This window comes from Nyctibius grandis, chromosome 32 (assembly GCF_013368605.1).
Source record: "Nyctibius grandis isolate bNycGra1 chromosome 32, bNycGra1.pri, whole genome shotgun sequence".
NCBI lineage: Eukaryota > Metazoa > Chordata > Aves > Nyctibiiformes > Nyctibiidae > Nyctibius > Nyctibius grandis.
This window is the reverse complement of record NC_090689.1, coordinates 3,014,226-3,035,467: the sequence shown is the minus strand read 5'-3', so window position 1 is coordinate 3,035,467 and position 21,242 is coordinate 3,014,226. Positions and strand designations below refer to the sequence as shown.

Sequence of the window (21,242 nt, the reverse complement as noted above, 5' to 3'; positions counted from 1 at the left end):
TGCTGGCATCAGTAGAGAGTCACACAAATTGTATTCACTAACCCCTAAAAATGAGAGGAGTATTGTCAGTGTATCAAAATAACACCCACAGATCTACATCATTCAACCCCTCATACACATTTGGTATGCGTGTTGGTAAATTTTTTGAGAGATTACAGTTTAAAGCAACAGGAGATAATGAAGCCAGACTACATATGCTACAACAGTTGGAACTTAATCAAACTGTTGACTTTTGATGTGACAGAAAAGAGCTATAAAATCTGAAAACATTAGGATGAAAAAATAAAAATGGCACACATCAGACCTAAAATAGAGACAAGTATCAACTGAACCAAGAAAAACCAGCAGTAATCCAAATACCAGGAAAAAGGCTGAATATGAGTGAAAAAGAAATCAAACAACTGTGTAGCAAACGGTGCACAAGCAATTGTTGCCAGAAAAGGAATTATTTTGCATAAAAATGCTTAGAGAGAAGGACTCCTATAAAAACAAGGATTTCTAACCAACAGTCCACAGGTTACAGCAAACACTCCAGGATGATTTTCTCTTGTTAGCAGCCTCCAGCCAGTCACCCTATTTTGATCCAAGAGCTTCTCAGACACAAGCAAAGAGCAAACTCAGGGCAACAACCCACATTTGGTCACATCTTGCCCAGAGATATCCTGCCCTGACCCCCTCCCTGTCATGAAATACATGACACATTCAGCTTTCCTGGGAAGCACAAGATCTACAGTACATGTGCTGCAGCGCTCTGCCCAGGTGCAGGAAATCCGTGCTTTTGGGACTCACTAAATTCAATGCATGTGCACAAGGACAGGGCTGCCCTGACAACAAGGTTCTGAAGCACAACAAATGAGAAACTGCACATAAAACTCTTTAGCTTCTCATCTTTGTTACCAGATTGGAGTGAGGCAAGGAGTATTGGAACTAAATTTTAAGCAAAGTGAAAAATTATCTGCTCAGTTACACAGATAAAACCTCAAGAACCCCCTTCACTCCCTGCTGTCAGAAAACAGCTATACATATATATACACACACACACTCTTAAACGTATTTTTTTTAATCTGAAAATGCTTCTATTCTTCTGAGAACTGAGTGAAAAATCAAGGTTCTTCTGCAAATGGCAGATGATGTAGTCAATACAGAGATTTTCAAAAGCCCGTAACAGCTTTCAAGAGAATTTCACAGAAATTAACTCTCTGGTGACTCTGTTTTAAGAACTACCATGCAGCATAACTTGAAGAATATGCCAAATAGGCAACCCTACAGAAATAAGAAGCTTAAAGGAAGTCAAGCAAGTAGCAGAACAGATCCATAGTCTGAGTAAACAACTTAAAATCAATCACGGAGACTGCAGATATATTGACCTTCACATCTCAAACTCTGCTAAAAGATAAATAGGAACATTTTGTAGTATTGAAGAGAAACAGCAGCTCCGATTGCCAGGAAAAGCAAAAGTCTGATGCAATGAATGAAATAACGAAGCTAGTTATCTTATTACCTCCTGGAGGCTTTACAGCTCTGAATCCATTTCACATTCCTCCAGCGCAAGAACATTACTACATTTAGGAGCATTAAGTGCTGGAGGAACCAGAGGGACTAACTGCAGATGATAACTTGCCAGCTCATGTAAATTAGCACAGTCCCACTAAATATTAATGAAAGTTGATTTCAAAAAAAGCTATTTCACAATTTAAATTAAGTAACAACCTGGCAGCAGTGCTACTAACACAAAGTGAAAACAAATGATACTATATACCAAGTGCATGTCCCAGTGTAAGATCTGAGTCAACTATAAACCAAGGCAAATCGAGTATAAAGAACATTTAAATAATTTGCCATTTCATACAACTGATAATGGAGATGCTTCATTTACAGTGAATACGACACAACAAAAAATTACTCTAGAATGGGTGTGCAGCATGTTTATATTAAAGGTAGGAAAAAAAACCCAAATCAAAGCTTATACGAACATCTTCTGCCAAAAAAACACAAGTTACTCAAATGAAATTCAAAGCTTATTAAAACAAAAAAAAGAGGGCACAGTGAAATTAAAGATTTCCATTTTCTGTTTAAAGAGCAGCCTGAAGAGAAGATAAAAGCTAGAAAATATGCTTTAACAGACAGTGAGAAGAACTTAGAGCACACTGAGAATAAGAACACGAGGAAAGAAAGGGAGTAGTGAAAGACTTCTAATCATCTGCGTAAAAATTTTTTTAAGTGAATCCGTGGAGGTTTTTTAAAAAAGAAAGTCTTTTAAGGTCAAATTTTGTGAAGACTGAAGTAATTACACAGACAGTTACTGGGGAGAAGGTAGTTCCTAACATGTGAAAGGATGTGCAATTTAAGGTTGTGCATTAGGCTTCAAGATGACTGTTTGGTTGCATCCCAAATTGCAGGCAGTAAGTCTAATACACACCCACTGAAAATCCTAATGTAAGGTTAATTAAAAGAAGTGTAGATTGAGAAGCTGCAATTTATTCTTTTTTCTCTAAAGACGGTCATTTTAAATTACGAAAGAGTTCACGCTTTTCTAACACTTAGCAAGCACTTTCTGAAAAGCCCAAATGATTCTTTTAAAAAAAATCTTACTTTAATGTAACAGTACCTGTATCTTGTTTTTTCATCATAAGCAAAGATGGGAAAATCTGCTTCATGTGGTGTCTACCCATATAACTCTTTTTTTTCCTGAAGCACAGAGAGGGAAGGAATACAATCCTAGAAGTATTTATTCCCAGTAAAACTAAGGGATTCATACTCTCCATACAGAGATATCTATGTTTGGCATTTCATATAAATACATATTTCTGTGCAGTAGAATGGGCATTAAATATGATTATGTGGGGAAATCAGTGTAACACACTATATGGAACCATTTGGGAGAAAAAAAACACTACTGAAAGATAAAAATATTTAGTTCTCTTATGAGAGTATCAGAATGGCACAATTTAACTGGCATTAAACTTTTGTGCCTAGCAGGTACTGGAAAAATGGTACTGGGTATGAACTGTTCTGAGATGCTACAAAGCATCAAAACTACTCATATACCTTGAACATGAGAGTAAAAAGTCCCTAGAGGAGTGCAGAAACAAAATCAGTTATTCCAATAAGAGACCCATCAATTTATAAAAACCAGGATCCAAGTTGCTTTGCTATCACAATTTGTAGAGTTCACAGATCAGCCCAGATACTTCAAAAAATGATGACATTCCAGAGAGCAAAAGACTTCTCCAGCCTTAAGTATAATGGGTATTTTTAAGTATAAATATTTTCATATACTGCACTGCTGGCGTGGGTGTTCACAGCAAAATCATCACCCTACATCTTATTACATCACAAGGGAAGAGAAGTCTTGTGTGATGACTGCAGAAAAATTCATTTGGTATTAAGGGCTACCCTTCTAAAATTAATTAAGGCTTCATCTGGTGGCTAAATTGCTCCCGGTATAACAAGCATGAAAACATGCACCTAGTTTTGATTTTATTTTTCTCTTAGTTCAGTAGCGTACAACCAAAAGCAAAGCAAGCTTAGGCTGCAGAAGAAATCCACCTAGCAATATGAAAACTAACACGAGTTGAAGTGACAATAATAGTTGCAGTTATTTTACCCTGTAGACTTGAGAGAATGCGTTCTTCAACTCCTTACTAAGGAGTTTCTGAGACATTTTGGGGAAACCCAAAGTTATTACCCATCCTTCAAGTCGGAGAATACAGCATTGTTCAAATACAACAAAGGACAATTAAACTAAAACATGCCTTTAACACAAAAAACATGGATAACACTTAATAGGGTATGTCTGTATGTTGTTAATCTTCAAAGACCTTCACTCCCAGAAATAGCTGAGGCAGACGCAGAGACACTGTCCAGCAAAGAGGACTTCTAGTAGGAAGAAGAGACAAACTCAGGGAAGAGAAAGCCACTAAGGCTGCTGAAAACACAGACACCACATTCACCGTGAGCTGCAAAGAGGCAGAGGTAGGGAGAATTCCCAAAATACTTTTTTGCCACCTTATTCTCTTCCTTAACTGCCATTGTCAGAGACAAGATACTGGACTTTTGGTACGATCCAGTTACAGCTGCTCTGATGTTTGTAAGCTCAAGTATCTATGTAAAAGCATAGATGTAAAATACAATTCCTCCTAAATAAGGTAGATATGGTGATGGTTACACAGTCATTCCCATCAAGAATAAGTCTGAGCTGCTGCCAGAGATGAGCTGAATTAGGGAGCTGATCCAGCTAAAAAAAACCCACCAAAGCATCAGGTTCTAATTAAATCTATTTCTTGGTGTGACTACAAAACACACAAGAAAGGTGTAAAAAACATCAGCTGTAGGTGTGGGAGAAGGTGGGACCAATCTGTCCAACAGCAGCCTCAGTTTATGCAAGACTAAAGCAAGTACATAACATCTTTTTCTAACCAGAATCACTGGAAAGACTAAGGAACATCAGGATTATCCATACTGCATAATGATTACGTGATTAAAATAACTGAGAGATAAAATCCCAGGCAGTTCAGATAAGCAAGCAAAGCAAAGCTTAATTCACGCAGAATGCATCAGAACCAGCTGATAAAGCAGTGCAGTCACTGGGACTTGCTCTACACCAACTTCCTTCCCTGGGAGAAGCCACCCCAAGGAGCAGCCTCGCTCTCTGTGGGGGCATCAGATGCCTTCTCCAAGGCCAGTGCCACCTCCTGCTCCACATTCACCAGCCCAGCTCCCCGTTGCAATGGCCAAGGTACCTGTGACCGCAAGGACAGGGGAGCAGCTACTGCAGCAAGAACTGAGGGGAAAAGATGACGTTCAAAACTTTGGCTCTACCTCTACAGTTGCTAAGGTTGCCCCACCCTAACTTCTAATTAACTGAAACTATTACTATTACTACAGAAAAATCAGGGTTGTAAAAGAAGCTGTTGGCATAATACAAGAATAGGTGCAATTCCATGGTCTAAGTTATGCAGGGAGGTAGTATACAGACCATAATGGTCTGTTTCTGCCCTAAATGCTATGAAAATACAAACATTACTGAAACTATACAGGATATACCATATTAACAAGACGCATAAAGACATATCGGGTCTTTGGAAGAACTATCTTGCATTCTTGTACAGATCATCAAATCTCAAAGTGACAGAAAAAGATACTGGAGGTACTAGGAGTTTCCATCAGAAAAGCATTTCAGATACAGATACTGATCACTAAACGATCAGGTTGATCCAAACCTGATACATTATGATAAAAGAAACTGGCAGCCACACCAGTGAGATGCCAGGGCATAAAGAACAAAAAAAGACCACTGCTGAAAGCGGTCAGTGTGTTCCATTTACCTCTTTCATATTATGTCCAACAGCTCAAGGACGTAATTACAAGGGACACATACCCTTCATTTTTGCATGTACTAATTTTGAACCTCAGTCTGCAACAGATAGGTGGATAAACACTGAAAATCAGTATAATATTGAAAATATTAACATTTCAGAAATATTTTAAATTAATAGTAATGAATTATTTTTAATCCCTTCAGATAGGCAACTGAAGGCAAAAAAAAAAGTCTCATGATGTTCCTGCTCTGATACACAAACTTTTTACCCAATGTAGTACTGTGAAGAAGAGCCACAGCTTGCCAACATGAGCCCAGCAGGTGCAAAGATGACAAAAATCTGAGGAACCAAAACTTAAGAAACAAAGAAAACGTATTCTCATGACAGTGCTACAAATACAGCTTTACTCAAACAGGGAGGGAACCTCAAAGACTCAAATCCACGCGTGCCAAGGCGTGCAGACCAGAACAGTGAGGAACCACATACATCCTTGATTTCTGGAGAGACAAAGAAGAACGGGTGGCACAATGAAAAATTCCATTTCAACATACTAGAAAGCTCTCTTTGAGTACATATCCTAAAATGCTTGTTTTGGAGCCATATTTACACTGAACCATGTCTAACTGACACCAAGGTTACTTTTAGTAGCTGAGCATAAGCAAAGGGGTCAAATATTTTTTTTCAAACTCAGCATCTAATCTGTGGCGAACTGCTAACGTCAATTAAGGGTAACTGCTAACGTACATAACATTACAGAGTAAACGAGGCATGGATCTGTTCACGTTTTGGTATTGAACACCTCTTACGATTACTGATGACTCTCTCCGATGTTCTGGGGGACGCACAAATCCTCTTTGCACACAAGAAAGCAGGACACTTCTATGCTTGGTTTGACCAACACAGAAGTACAAACTTCATTACAGCTAATTGGGCATAATTTACTTAGGAGAAATTTTCAGACTGAGGCCTAAATGAAATGTGAGATCATCACACACCCTTTACTTCACCGCCAGCTTAATGCCAGGGTCAGAGACCAATGCAGAGCTGCCTACGAAGATGTAAGCTACAAGCCAGCCTCTGCACTGGGGGCTCAGCTGGAGGAGCGGAGGTTCACCCACGCCCTTCATTCCCTTCAGTGTAAACTCGGGCAGTTCAGCACATGAGAAATGGGGATATAGTCCGATCTGCCTACAGAGGTTTAGAGTGGGGAAATATAATGGATAGAGCTGTATCCATAAAAACATTCAAGGAAAAAAAAATGAAATGAGACAAATGACAAAAACCAGAAGAGTATCATGTTTGCCTAAGACAAAAACCGCAGAGCCTAAAAAAGCTCTAGGAACAGTCTTAATGGACTAACAAAATGTACCCACAGAAAACACGAACAGCAGGTCATATCACACTTCATACCCAGAGAGCTGCCAACAGAAAAACTTCTGAAGCAACTGACTGTACAAAAGGTTAGAGAGCAAATTAAAAAACAGTGACAACAATCCGATACCAAGTTAATGTGGGTATCAAATTGATTTGTAGAGTTCAAATGAGACTTAACACCGACACAACTAGCATTTCATAATAGAGGCAAAGATTCATATGCAAAGAGCAGCTCTGAAGTTGCATACACTTGAAATACAAAATATTAACCTAACTTTGTTTCCCTGGAAGAACCAACAGCAATAAGCCTGAAGAGAAGTAGTAAATGAATCCTGCTATGAGAACCAAAATAGAGGACAAACATCAAAGAAGTGAGAATTGAATTCAGCTACAGACTTCCATGAGCTGGCAACACAAAGCCAGAAAAAACTAACAACTAAAATAAATCCTGAGAGCAAACAGCAGGAGCAGATAGATCAGAAATGAAAGCACATGAAGAAAAATACCCATGTAATCTCAGAATACATTAATTGAATTTTTCTGGGTTTTCATTGCTGGAAGCAAACTTAAGAGTGCTACAGAAAAATGTAGATTCATATTACAGGGAAAGAACTAAATATTGAGAAATACTAGGTTCTGACAAATGCAAGTATATGGCACTTGTCTGAAAATTGGCAATACTGACAAAATTGCTAAAATTGGCCACAAAAACCCTGCATCGAAACTATGAAAACCAAAAATGCCAAGCATTCCCAGTTGTTACATCAAAATCCCGAAGCTATTATGGAAAAAGAGAAGTATAAAGACGCTAATAAGTTTGGTTTATAGAACCTTGGTTTCACATGGGGTTATTGTCCAGAAGTGCAAGTTAAAAAATATTAAATCACATTTTAATTGCATACTCTTTCTCACTATAGGGTTTCTTTCTTTCTTTTTTTAGGAAGATTCGGGAATATTTTTACCAATAGTAAAATTTTCAAAGGTGCACAGGTAACACATACTCTCGCAATTAGGATTGCTGCTCCTAAATACAGCTCAAGTCATTGATGGCTGTTTGCATCCAAGGCCTTCAAATAAACTTGCCTATTCCTTTACGATTTGCTTATCATTTCTCCACTGCTTAAAATGTGCTGTCTGCTTCTTCCCCAAATATGTAGGCTGGGCACCTTTTAAGCATGTGCATGCACATGTATATATACACAAATGTACAGACACACACCCAACTATATATGCATATACAAATACCAAATTTCTCCAAGCAATTCCTTTGTATTTGAATTCCAAAGGTTTCTTAATACAAACATGCAGACAATTTATTTCTAGCATTTCATTTGCAGAAGACTTCTGATGGCATCACTTTTGACATAGGTGAAATGTATCAAAGTCAATTCCACACACACACAGTCACCAAAGATCAAAGCAATCACCCATTCCTCTTCATTTGCCTCCTGCAAATATCAATAACTCTAAGACAAACATACTACATAAAGCATATTGTATGTTCTGTACCACAGTAAAACCAGAAAATAGACTCCAGATGTTTCCTCAAATCCTGCCAAAAAAGAAATTTGAAGAAGTGTTGAAAACCAAGCAAAGTTGGAAGCCCTAACTTAAAACATGTAGGAAGAAGAGGCACAAGGAATCTGTAGCTTTGTTAGGAGTAAATTTGTTCTGTCTTCACCTACTAGAAAAGAAGGGTCAATCCTGAATAACTGTAAATACAGCAACTATGAAGAATAAAACCTCTCATTTTCTTCCTGGTTATGACTTCTTTAAAATTACATCTCAGACCTTACACAGATTTGGAACTGAGAGAAAATTTTCAACAGCTTTCACTCATTTGGAAGACTGGATTCATTTGGGGGTTAATTACACTTAGCTTTTAGCTACACTAAAAGTAATATTGAAAATGGGACGTGGCCCCTAATTTTCCTAATTTGTAATTTTCTCACATTAGTTAGCACCACAAAGTGGAAACAAACTAACTGATATTGCATGAGTCCTGTTTTGTTCAAATGCAAAGTAGGTTTGCTTAAACAATCCTTTGGTAGGAACAACTGTTGGCTTTGCACTGCATGGGATGAACGGTGTTTTGGGCCCATTGTTTCTCCTTTGAGTGTCAAAAACAATAGCTGAAGCACAGTAGCTTACTAAAAGCATACCAGTCAAAACCAATCATCTATAGAGGTTCTTGAGGTGGGACTCATCTGGCTCAATAAATCCTCTAAGACCTCTGGAAATTCATCAAAACATAAAGGGGCAAGAAACACTTCCAGAGGCGATTCACTACAACTATCTTAGATATTTATTTTACAACGAAAAATTCGCCTTCGGAATGTGTCTATCTTTGTCCCTCAGACACAGAGGTAGTCTAGGCTACTAGCTTATCCTTCATCTCCTGCTCTGGTGGGGACAGCAAGAAGAATGCGAGCTGCAGTGCAAAGTACTCAGAAGTGCTTGTGTCAGCAGGTATTTTTTAAAAATCAAGTAAACAAAAAAAGCCTTGGATCCATTATTAATATTATACACTTTTTCCTCATATAAAACTTACTACGAGATATTCTTTAGTGGACTGCTTAATACCAACATGTATTTTCGATTTGGAAGTAATGAACAAAACAGTGGAGAATTTGAAATACGTGACTTTCTGATCTGTCTCTTGTCTTTCAGAAGGATACATGACAGTCCTCAACTCGATCACAGTACATTCTGTCCCTCACTTTATCATACACAGACAGTCTATTGGACCATGCAGGTTATGAAAAAACACGATGGTTTACAAAAGCGTAGCTTAGACTGAACTTCTACAGTCAGGTTACACTGAGTTGTGAAGAGGTAACACAATTAGTTATTTTACCTGCATAGCACTCTTCCCCAGCTTAACCACCTCAAACAAAGTGACAGGGTCCCCTTCTCCGTTCTGCTGAGGGTGTCCATTAGCTCTTCCACGACTTGCTCCTCTAGCTCCAGATTCAGAACGACCCTTGTCTGCTGGAGACTTTCGCGGTTTCTTAGTGGCAGACTGGGCAAAGAAAACCAGCAGAAGGAAAGTTTATTATAGCTATACCTGAAATCACTCAATGTATCTTTATAAATTATATATAAAATATTACACACACATTTCTACGCTCACACCTGTATATACACACAAGTATCACAGAATAAGCCAGGTTGGAAGGGATCTCGGGAGGTCTCCAGCCTGACGACCTGCTCAAAGCAGGGTCAGCTGTGAAATTCAACCCAGTTGCTCAGGGCTTTATCCAGTCAGGTACATATATTTTTATTTATTAGTAGCTGTTGAGGAACAACATAAAAGCCACTGTCATGTCAAGGTAAGTAGTGGTGAATTTCCAACGCTGGAGTACCAGTTTATGTCAACATCCACATTAGCCTTATTCAACACAAACACATAATCAACAACGTGACTAAAACTAGATAAATGGTGGCAAATTACAGACAGGACAGCAAAAGTGTTCTATGTTGGCACACAAAATTAACTTTTAGAATAACTAATGATCTTTGGAAGACAGCAAGTTATTAAAAATACACTCATCATGTTAACATTCATTTTCTGTATTTTTGGTTTTATACAAGTTTTATAAGAAACTGTGTGCATAAAGAGTCAGCTCTTCAACTCAACTCAAATTAAATCACTGAATTTATACAGCCAGGTCTAGTAGATCATCATAATAGCCCCTTACTTAAAAATTTTATGAGTTAAAACATTTTCCCTGTGAATCTAAATTATTTAATGTAAATTTTCTCTAGAGCCTTCAAGCTTATAACCAGGTGGTATAGATCCCACTTGTAAGAATACACCTAGTGAACAGTTTGCTCTGAATTTAAGTCACCTTATGCAACGAAAAAAAAAAGTTTCTGGGGAAAACAACGTAAGATTCCTGCTATGATCTTATTCCGTATTCTAGTCTTTCTCCCTACTGTGAGGCAGACAAAAGCAAAAGCTGCCATTTTCCACAGAACAATGAAGATATTTTGAGGAATTATGTTAAAGAAAACAATATGCAAGCAACTCAAAGATTACATTTAGGACAATATCCTCACGGCACCATTTACTTGAGTATACTGTCAGCCAGTTTCTGTTAAAGCTTTTAGTAAAGAACACGAAGTCAACATTTTTGGTTGTATCTTCCAATTCCAGACACATTAAGAATTTTCCTGCAGAGGAAAGTGATCTAATTTCTGGAAGAGAGCTGGTAGAAGCAGACCTGCAGTCTAGCTTTCCCCTTACTTTAAAAGGGATCACTCCTGGTGGGGCCAGAGCGCTAAAGAAAAGGGCAAGGTAGAGTGCAACTGCAACCGCCTCTCGCAAATATTCAGTGAAAGACTTGCATACAAATGCAACCTGGAAAGCTTAAAATAATGGTACAATGTCTGTGAAAAGTTTTTTGGATAACATCTGCACTTATGATCAAAAGAATATGCGCTCTCCTTCAATGAATTTTTAAACATGTGCAAAGCTGCCTTTATCAGCAAGATATCTATCAATATGTGAAATGTTTGAGCTCTACAGAGCTCCGAAGAGACACAGGACCACTATTTAATAAAATGGCAAAGTAGAAGTAAATTGACTCTTTTGAGATACATAATCCATGTGCTTATTCAATCTAGGTGACAGTAAGTCATAAGCACTTCAACTAGCTACAAGTACTGCTAAATGAAAGGAGGCTGATGCCCTCCACAGAAGCCAGTGCAAGCCCCCTCTATACTCTGTTTTTCTCAACATGTAATTCAAAGGGAGACATTATATACTGCAAGGATGAAGGGAAAGCAAGTAGGAGATGGACGTGAAATGCACACAACCAAAGACACCTTGTTACTGGAAAGCAAGGAGAAAAGCCACCTACGCTGGCATGAGTACTGTGGACCAGCGTGCACACGCTCAAAACGAGTAATCACGAGACATGTAAATGCTCAGTTTAAACTCCACTTTTGTCAGGTACCCTGCGGAAAGGGGGTGCTTTGACCAAGACTCATAGTTTGAATTAGAAGGGCGAGAACACCAGTGAGCTCTCAGAAGAGGCACAGAAATAACAGACAGATGTACTTTTGACAGAATTATTGAACAAAGCCAGATTCTTCAAGCCCAAGTAAACATCTCAATATCCTGGACCTGAATTAACACCAGATATGGTACTGCACCTACTCCCTGGTATAGATTTTCTTTTGACAATGAGAACATCTCTCACAGCGGAGAAACCAAGTCTTTCATTTAACAAAAGCCATTCTGCATCCAAGCTGGGGTAGCTAAATCCAGATGCAGGATCTGTGTTGAATCCTGCCTCAAGAGACAAAACAAGCAAAGGATCCTCCACTGAGAAACTGAAGAAAATCCAAAGCTAGAACTTCCTGAGTTAGGCAGGGATTAACATTATCTTCAGGTGGAGAACCGCTAGAGGAAGGGTGTCCACCAGACTTCCACTCCACTCTGGTTAGCAATATTATATCTAAATGTATTAATAAATCCTTGCAATGATTTCCATAATCCAGGCATCTGCTGCAATGGCAGAGCCGACACTGAGGAGAATTAGGACTACCACAAAGAGGGATAAAGAAGCATGAGACGGTAAGAAAGCTTAAGGCTTTCTAACCACGTGCCAAGAAAGGTGCTGTGTGGGGCTGTGAGCCTGTAGCAGCTAAATCTGTGCTTTCACTCTGAGACCCAGGGCAGACAGTCGGACTGGTGGTCGGGTCAAAATGGACTGAGTTACCAATGAAAACAGAAGTTACTAATCATTTTTCAGATCTGTGCAGTGGATTCAACAGACTACAACTAAAGCTGAGGATTTATACATACCAGCATTAGGAAATTCAGAAGTTCCAGAATGTGCCACAGAAGAAGCTCTAAAATGGCCATATCGATGACCATAGTTTACCTGTTGCTTTATGGCTCAAACTAAGGCAAACAGGAAACAAAATACCTACCCTGACTGTAATTAAAATATGACAATCCAGAATTTTGTAATAAATTAGCCAGATAATACTCTTCCTTTCATGTCTTTAACACTATTTTAAGTAATTTAAAGCAATACCCCATTTCTCAAGATAGCTGGAAGAAGCTTTTTAACCTTCCACTTGAGTGAGACTGAAGAACTTGCCTCTCAAAGGCCTCACACCCTCTTGAGAGGCCTCTGCATTATAACCACGTGCTAAGAGGAAGAGTGGTAATGTCTGAGCCCTTTCTGAATTAATCCTGATTAAAAAAAAGAAGGCTACCATACACTCTGTAACATCGTCATGGTTATTCATCAGAGAAGTGCTCCCTGTGAAAAGCCTCATCCTGCAAATAAAGATAGATGCAGGTCCCCCACCATCCTGCGCATACAGAGCTGCCTCAGCAGTAGCACATGCAGTTTAGAATTAAAAAATAACAGAGGCAGCATTGGAGAGTGATGTTGCTTTTTTTCATCCTTATATAAAACCTAGCAAGACTTCTAAAAGTCATCTTAAAGAATCAAGAACCTGCTATAAATGCTCGCATCACTTCAATTCTTCTAGCTGAGGCAATTGCTACCAAAAAAAGACTATTTCCACAGAAAAAAAGGAAGAACAGATTAGATTGCCAAAAATACAAGGACCCTCCCATCAAAAGTGTAAAAGGAAAACTTCTAATGCCATTAGGATTTCTGCACCAGGAAGCTACAAGTGGTGGGATAGAGAAGTCTTCACATACTGGCTGTATGTGCATGCATTTCCACAGAACTACAGAAAGACTTATCTGCTTCAGTTTAAGGGACAGAACTGAAACATCAGGCAAGCAAGCTGAAACGGGACACTGATGTAAGTCACACCAAGCCACAAACCTTGACTACTATGAAAAGAAATTCTTGCAAGAGGATTCCTTCTTCCTGTTAATCAGGGTGTGTATGATTAGGAACTAGAAGGAAAACTCAGTCCCCTGCAGTACCTAACACCCATGCTACAAGAATAAATAAGGCTGAGTCTGCTGCGAAGTTAAAATTTCACATATGAATGCAAAGATAAGGTTTGTGGTCTGTCTCCTCCACACCAAAAAATACAAAAGCACCTGAAAGCAAAACTGTACAGTGTGTGCTGGGGACGAAAGGATCCAAAGTGCCTTGTTCCATCTCGCCTCATTAGAAGAATGTGAGGAGAGGAGCTGGAGAAAGGCATGCTGCAGCCCTGAGTCGGGATGAGAGAGACACCAGCAGAGATCTCAGAATTGTCACCTCTGGAACAGAAAGACTGATGTTTCTTCTTGTCCTCTGATTCAAATAGGCTAATCTGTCTACTCCTACTTCAAAGCTGAAATACAGCCAGGGATCTCTCTCACTCCCTCAACCTCTAACAGCTGAGGTTTAAGCCAAGCTATTCTGAGCTCCCGGGAAGGTAAGGCCAGGCAGGTTAAAATAAAGCATGCCAACGACATTGAAGAGAGTGCATTGATTCAACAGAGGAGACGAAAAAGGATAGAAAAATAACTGATCTAAGCCCAAACTCACTCATGTGAAAGCTGCATTGCATCGTAAGCCCTTGGGCTTTCAAGTCTCCTAACTAGAGCAGGAGAGTGCATCCATACCCAAGTATTTCAATAATGCAGCAGACAGAAAAGGCATTGTTGGCCAATATTACTCAGCAATTTCAACTGGAGGGCTGTTATAGGTCACTCCTTAAATACAGCCCACACAATGCACTAAACATATATCCAGATGGTATGCTCACATACAGCATCACGTAAATACATGCACCAAAATATCCCACTGACTGGATAGATCCAACTCTCAGCCAGCCGTTCCACAGGCATCTGGTCTACAAGACTCAGAGTTCAGCAGCGGACACAGACAAGGGGGAGGCCAGCCCCAGCCACTGTCAATGCTAGAAAAAGACATGGTGCAACTCCTTTAGATTCACTGCAAGGGTCAGTGAATTCAGGACAACCAGAGTAGATTCTGAGAGTTATTTTGAAGGACCAATGCACTTAATCTCTTTGCAAGCTGACTGTCTAGTCTACTCAGTCAAGTACTCATTAGAACAGTCTCTTATAGGAGTGGAGGGGCAACTCAGAAAACAATGTTTTCAGGAAGGGAAGGCTCCCCAAAATACTAAGGTTCTCTCTGAAGAGATATTTGCTACAAATGGCAAATTTTCATATGAGGACCATCCCCTTACAAAAGTCTCAAATCTGCAAAGAGGAATGTCTTTCTTTGGAAAAAAAGTTTGGAAAAATCCTCTAGTAGTAGTCTGTCTTTCGGATAAAAGGTCAAGTCCATTCTGTAACACTACAGCAGAAACCTATTTAAAAAATACACATATACATTTGATGGAGTACATTGTGTGCAGCTCTGTAACAGAACCACGCAACTAGACAAAACAGGACAGAAGAGTAAATTCTCTTTCCAAAAGAGGTCAATATGTTTATGGCAGATGTGTCACTGTAGCTGTGATGGCCTAAGGACATAAGCAAATCAGCATTTGCAGGGAGAGATCAAATCTTATTAGACCATGATATTTTAGTTAGGAAAAAAAAAAAACACCACACAAAACCACAAGAGCCTTTGGGCAGAAAAAGCCTTTCTTTGGGTTTAGAACAGAAATTAAAAACATCAAAGCTAAGTATCAGTTGAGAAAAACAGCTCTGAATTTAACTAAATACTTTAATCTGTTTCACATCTGAGAGTAAAGGTAGGTGCTACCTGTGGAGGAAATAAAAATAATGTTAGCAGATGGAAGAGTGGGGGAGAAATGTCAGAGCTGCACCTCCTGCAAGAAACACATAATTCACCTGTGCAAAGTGGATGGGTTAGCAACGTGGATAGGTGAGCAATGGGGAGGAGGAGGGAAAGTGAAATACAAAGTCAATACCTCCATTACTAAGTCCATGACCTTTAATATCAAATAATGTTATAAATTTAATTGCCTAGATTAGACTTTCCAAGGCGTTTGCATTTCTCCTCAAGGATATTAGACATTGAGTAGCTTTTTCCTTTTTGGTCATTTTTTTGGTAGAATAACCTTATTTATTCTTTTCTGTTGCTGCAGGATCAATTGGAAGCCAGGATTTGATTGTGTATCCAAACATACATTTTGTCAAGTCACTCAAAAAACCGTAGCAAAATGACTGAATTAGGGAATGGGGGGAGAGCAACAGATGTCATTTATCTTGACTTCATCAAGGTTTTCAACAGTTCCCCACAATATTCTTACATCCAAGTTGCAAAGTTGTGATCTGGGTGGTTAGACAACTAGATGGGTGGACAAGTGGTCGAACTGTTGGGTTCACGGCACAGCAGTGAATGGACCATCCTCTACCTGAAGGCTGGCGATGAGGGAGTACGACTGATGTCTAACTGGAACGTGTCCAGTTTCCCATCTTTATCAGATGGCCACAGAGGGTGAGAGAATGTGCTCCTTCAAGTGTGCAGATGACACCAAATTGGCAGGGAGACTGCTTGATGACATCAAGGGCAGGACTACTATTGGCAGACTGGAGGACTGGGCTAACAGTATACTCACAATTCAACGTGAACCAATGCAAAGACCTGCCCCTGGCAGAGGAATAAATCCCTGCACCAACACAGGCTGGAGACCGGCTAGTCAGGGAACAGCTCTGCAGAAAAGGAGCTCCGGGTCTTGGCAGATGGCAAACTGGACATGAGACAGCCATGGGCCTGAGCAGCAGAGGCCATCAGCACCCTGGGCTATACAAACAGGAATACAGCAGTACACCAGGGAAAGTGATTATACCCTTTTACTCCACGCTTCTTAGCCCGTATCTGGAACACCATGTCCGCTTTTGGCCCTCTCACTGCGAGAGAGGTACTGATAAACTAGAACTAGTTCAGCAGAATGCTACCAACATAGCTGGGGGGCTGGGAACACTTTGAGGGTCTGTGCAGCGGCATACAGTGGGAGGACAACTGATGGTAGTCATGAGAGGTTCCGACTGCCTACACGGGAGACATTTTTCATGAAATAAAATGAAACAGGTTGCTGAGAGAGGCTGTGCAGTCTCCAGCCTTGGTGGTTTTCAAGATCAGACTGGAAAAGCCCCAAGCAATGTGATCTGATCCCAAAGCCGATCCTGCTCTGAGCAGGAGGTTGCAATGAGACCTCCTGAGGTTGCTCCCAGCCTGATTCCATGATTGATGATCATTGTTTCTCTTCTCAGAACCTCTGCCAGGCCTAACATACCCTTCTTGAGATTTTGGGGCAGAGGTCAACAGGGGAAGAGAAACTAGAATTGTGCAAAGTATTCCAAATTTTGGCAAACCACAGTTTTATAAAGGATACAGGATTTGTTTTATTCTCTGTTCTTTTCCTCAGACTTTTAAGACTGGATTTGGGTTTTTTTTTGACCCCTATTGAACATTAAGATGATGCTTTCATGGAGTCATCTCTGACAACCCTAAGGTCTTGCTCCTGAGCAGCAACAGTCAGCTCACAGCCCATCATTTTATGTATGAAGCAATGGCCCCTTCCTCTGTATGATCATCACTTTACAGTCATGCACACTTAATGAGCCTGGAGCTGTCCTAAGCATAATGAGCAAGTGGCTCCTGTAGAAACTTGATAGCAGCATGAGTAGTGTGCTTCAGCAAATATTCCCATAGGAGCTACTAATAAGCTGTAACAGACGGATGAGAAACACCTTTTGTAACATTCACATTTCCCTTCCAGTGAAGGTGTGGTGCGTATAAAATACCACTAGCGTTACTTTAATTCCCACACTCTGACAACCACCTGGGTTGACAACCAGGTTGCACAATCCTCCTCTTTATTAGATCTGCAAAAACTCATAAACTTACTAATGAGATATTCTTAAGGTAATTTCTGGTTTTGCCCTTTGTTGACAAGTTATATAAACAGACGACCTATTCTCTTTACATGCTTCTCTAAAGTTTCCTGTAAAGAAGCTCCATGTTTCTGAGCAAATCTGTCCATCTGATGAAGAATATATGCCATCATAGGAAACACTGTTCAAATGCTTTCAAAAAGGAAGACAACATGCCCAGAAAAGCCCAGGATTTAAAATGTTGGTTCCCAAAGTAAGTCCAGAAACTGTGATGCAAACTGAAAACCAATACTAAGGAGGAGTTTGCTCCTTGGCCAGCATGCTTGAGAGGAACACACGGTTCTGTCCATTCTTACAGACTCAGTAGCCCATGCTTAAGGAGTTGGACTTAGGGTGGAAGGTCTTAGGGTAAAAAAAATAAATAAATCTCAATCTACTAGCGCTATATATACAGCACATTCATACTGGGGGTGTACTCATAGACAAATATGAAGAGGAGCATCAAAACCATTAATAACAAACACAGAACTTCCCACTAAAAATCTTATTCCACAGTGTGTACTTCAAGTGATATAATCCATAGAACTACATCTGATGACCTTGAACTAAACGAAGGACAACATGACACACAGAACTTGTTCTATATTTTCTAATAAAGTGGCTATTTTATAAAATAAATGAAAATAAAAGAGAAAGCCTCCTTAAATACTAGGTGTAATAGAGAATTGTTTCTGTATGTTCCCATTCATGGGCCAGCAATGGGCAAAGAGTACTGAAGAACAGCAAATCTTACACAGCAAACAGCAGGATCATCTGCTGCGCTGTGCTAGAGAATAGGTTGAAGCTCCCAGTCTATACTTAGGGCACAGCGTACATCAACTACATGAATTTTTAAGATGTGTTAATAGATCTTCCGAGGCATTTAGTTAATACTACGCTGCAAGTCTTCTGTTCACATTAGGAGATTATCAGTTACTAAAAGGATGGCTCAGCTGTCGTTTGTCACTTAAAATTCACTACAACTTTCAAAACAGAAAGTGGTCGTCCTTACTAAGATTATTTTCGTGCCTGGAAGAACCTTGTAATATGACAATAATAACAAAATTGTTATGTTCATGCAAGTAGCTAGTGAAAGAAAAAATAATAGCTATTATCAGTTCATTTTTATGTCCCTTTTTAAACACTCCAAACATTGTTTGTATATCAATCTGATAAATATTTCATACTGCAAGTCTTCATAAAGTTTGACATAGGGCTCATTACAAGCCTACTTATGTGACCACAAGATGATTAGATGAAAAACAGTTTGCAGTCAATTTTAAATAGATGCATAACGAAACAAAACTAAATGACACATACTGGAGGCCGGCCAGGACGGCCCCTTTTTCTTTTTCCTTTGACTTCTGCTTCTTCAAGCTCACTGCCAGCATCTGAATGTGCAGTAGTTTCATTTGTAGAATCCCTAGGGGGGAAAAAACACTAGATAAATTAAAATGATTTGAAATCAACAAGTAATCTATAGCTGACTGATTAAATATTTAGTCCTAAGCCAGAAAGAAAAAAAAAAGGCAGCATTAAAAGGTTTGCCACATTTATTCTGCAAACTAAGGAACCAAGCATTGTTAGCCCTGGCAAAACGCCTTACCTTTTTATGGGCTGGAATGTTATTTTATAGACTGGAAGTTACTTAAATTAACAGCTTCTTTTGAAACCATGTTACACTTCAAAAACTGGCTATATTAAACAGCACATTCTCAACATATCCATCACACAATGTATTCACTACTATCAACTTTCTTTTACTCTTAGTAATTACTTCCCCTGCTTTCAAGGCCATGAGAAAGCAAACTGGAGTCCAATCCAGCTTCCACATCATTACAACAGTTACACAAGGTCCCACTGGGGTTAAACCATGTTTTCAGTCACCCTCGAAGACAATGGCATCGTGCAGCTGTTAATAAAGAGAGGATTAACACTGACCGTGAGGCACAAACCCAAAAACTCGCTTTGATCTGAAGACATTTCTGATTCTTGCAGTTAGAAAAACATTTTCACTTGTACAATGAAAAAACCTTGACCTTGCTCAATGACTATTAGGAGAGAAGCCCACAGTATCATTTTTCAGTCATTCCTGTTTCAGACTTAAGACCATACTAAGTAGGGAAAAAACATTACCCCAATTTCTCCCCCCTCTTCCACCAGCCAGGTACACAGGTACTTCTCTACCTTTGAATCAGATGTGGCTGCTTGAAGAAACTCAGCTTGTAATTGATCTTCTGAGGTGTTAGGTTTTGCCCCAGAAGAGCCCACAAGCAAACCCATACCTGTTACTGATGTGCTTTATTTTTAGTTTGCAAGACCACCAGTGCAAGAGATCTCTGTAAATGAAAGAGTAACTGTAATAATGTCCTAGATTATTCAAAGATGGGTCAAGTCTAGCTATAATCAAGACATTTCTTTTAATCCAATATAATTTCCTTGATGTGAAAGGAGTTAAATTGCTGTAAAACCTGTGCAAGGGGAAACTGAAAATGAGACCTATTCCATTATTTTATACAGCCTCAAATGTAAAAGGCAGCATTAGTGATCTGGTTTACAGAAATTGAGAAGCTTCAGCAAGCCAAGATCTACACAAGATCTTCCACACTGTCTAGGGTCTTATTTTTGTTATTTTGTTCTATAAATCAGGAATACTTCACAAATTTGCCGTATCACCAAGAAAGCTATTTAGTAATGCAGAAGGATACAAACACCATTGTATCAGGATCAAGAATGTTCTGATACTGCTCTTTACTGAAAGTACTGTATTGTTCTAGGTCTGCTCTGACCTAAATAATTCTGCAGATCTAAGATGAATTTCTAATAGTAAGACGTTATTTTCCAACTTTTTCCAATCTGCAAGCACAGAAACACCAAGGGGTCCACAGAATCCTTTACAAAAGCTAGAATGCAGTAGAACATACATGAATCTCCTTTGCTGAAAGTAACTTCAAAGGATTATCTCTCAGTACTCCGCACACCCCAGAAAACCAGGCACCCCAGATTAAAAAACAGTATGAGTACATTTGAGTTACCAAATTATAAGTTTGTAAAAGTGTCTCTACGTAATAGTGAAAATGCTGTTTTGTCGTGATAAAATTAAAGAGAAGTAGCTTTTCTGCTTCATAAAATATGAAATTTGAAAAACTCACTATCAAGCTATGAATTTGAAAAAAATTTCCGAAAAGCCTAAAACCAAATAAAAGATACCCCACACATAGTTCAAAATTATTTGGTAAAATAGGGCCACACTGGTGAAAAGCAATGCAGTGAAAAGAGCTGAAAACAACGTCTATACGGATGAATGTATCCAGCCTTTACTCAAAGACCAGCCATCCCACTGCAACTCAATCTGACAACAATGCCTATTGCCTCACAATGGCAATATGGGGGTTTTTTAAACAACTTTTGAATACAGAAGTGAGGAACTCCAATCCATAAAAAAAATCTGCTGCTTTATATTGCTGTGGAGAAATTAAAGCCATTCTCTCATGCTCTCTGTGGAAAAAATAAGCTTCTCTGCTCTAGACAGATCCTCATTGGATTTTTAGGCATGCTGTGGTCTAAGCAACACCCCCATTCCTGGGGAAATGCTGTAGCTTTGCAAGCTTACAAAACCACATCCCTAAGATCATCAAGATAAAGATTTTTCTCTATTAAAACCAGATTCAGCAGTCCTCCTAGGCAAACGGCTCAAACACTTCCCTTGAAACACTAGTGCCATATAAATAAAGTAA

The 21,242-nt window shown here is 39.3% G+C and overlaps 1 protein-coding gene across 1 annotated transcript in view; it reads right to left on the bottom strand.

Annotated features, from left to right (window-relative positions):
- The window catches only part of STAG1 (STAG1 cohesin complex component), a 163,170-nt gene that overhangs the window by 114,551 nt on the left and 27,377 nt on the right, over positions 1–21,242 (bottom strand). The window contains exons 3-4 of the mRNA XM_068421035.1: positions 18,826–18,928; positions 9,553–9,717 (exon numbers count right to left, since the gene is read on the bottom strand). Coding sequence (XP_068277136.1) covers positions 9,553–9,717; positions 18,826–18,928 — 268 coding nt within the window. The remainder of the gene's footprint in view (positions 1–9,552; positions 9,718–18,825; positions 18,929–21,242) is intronic.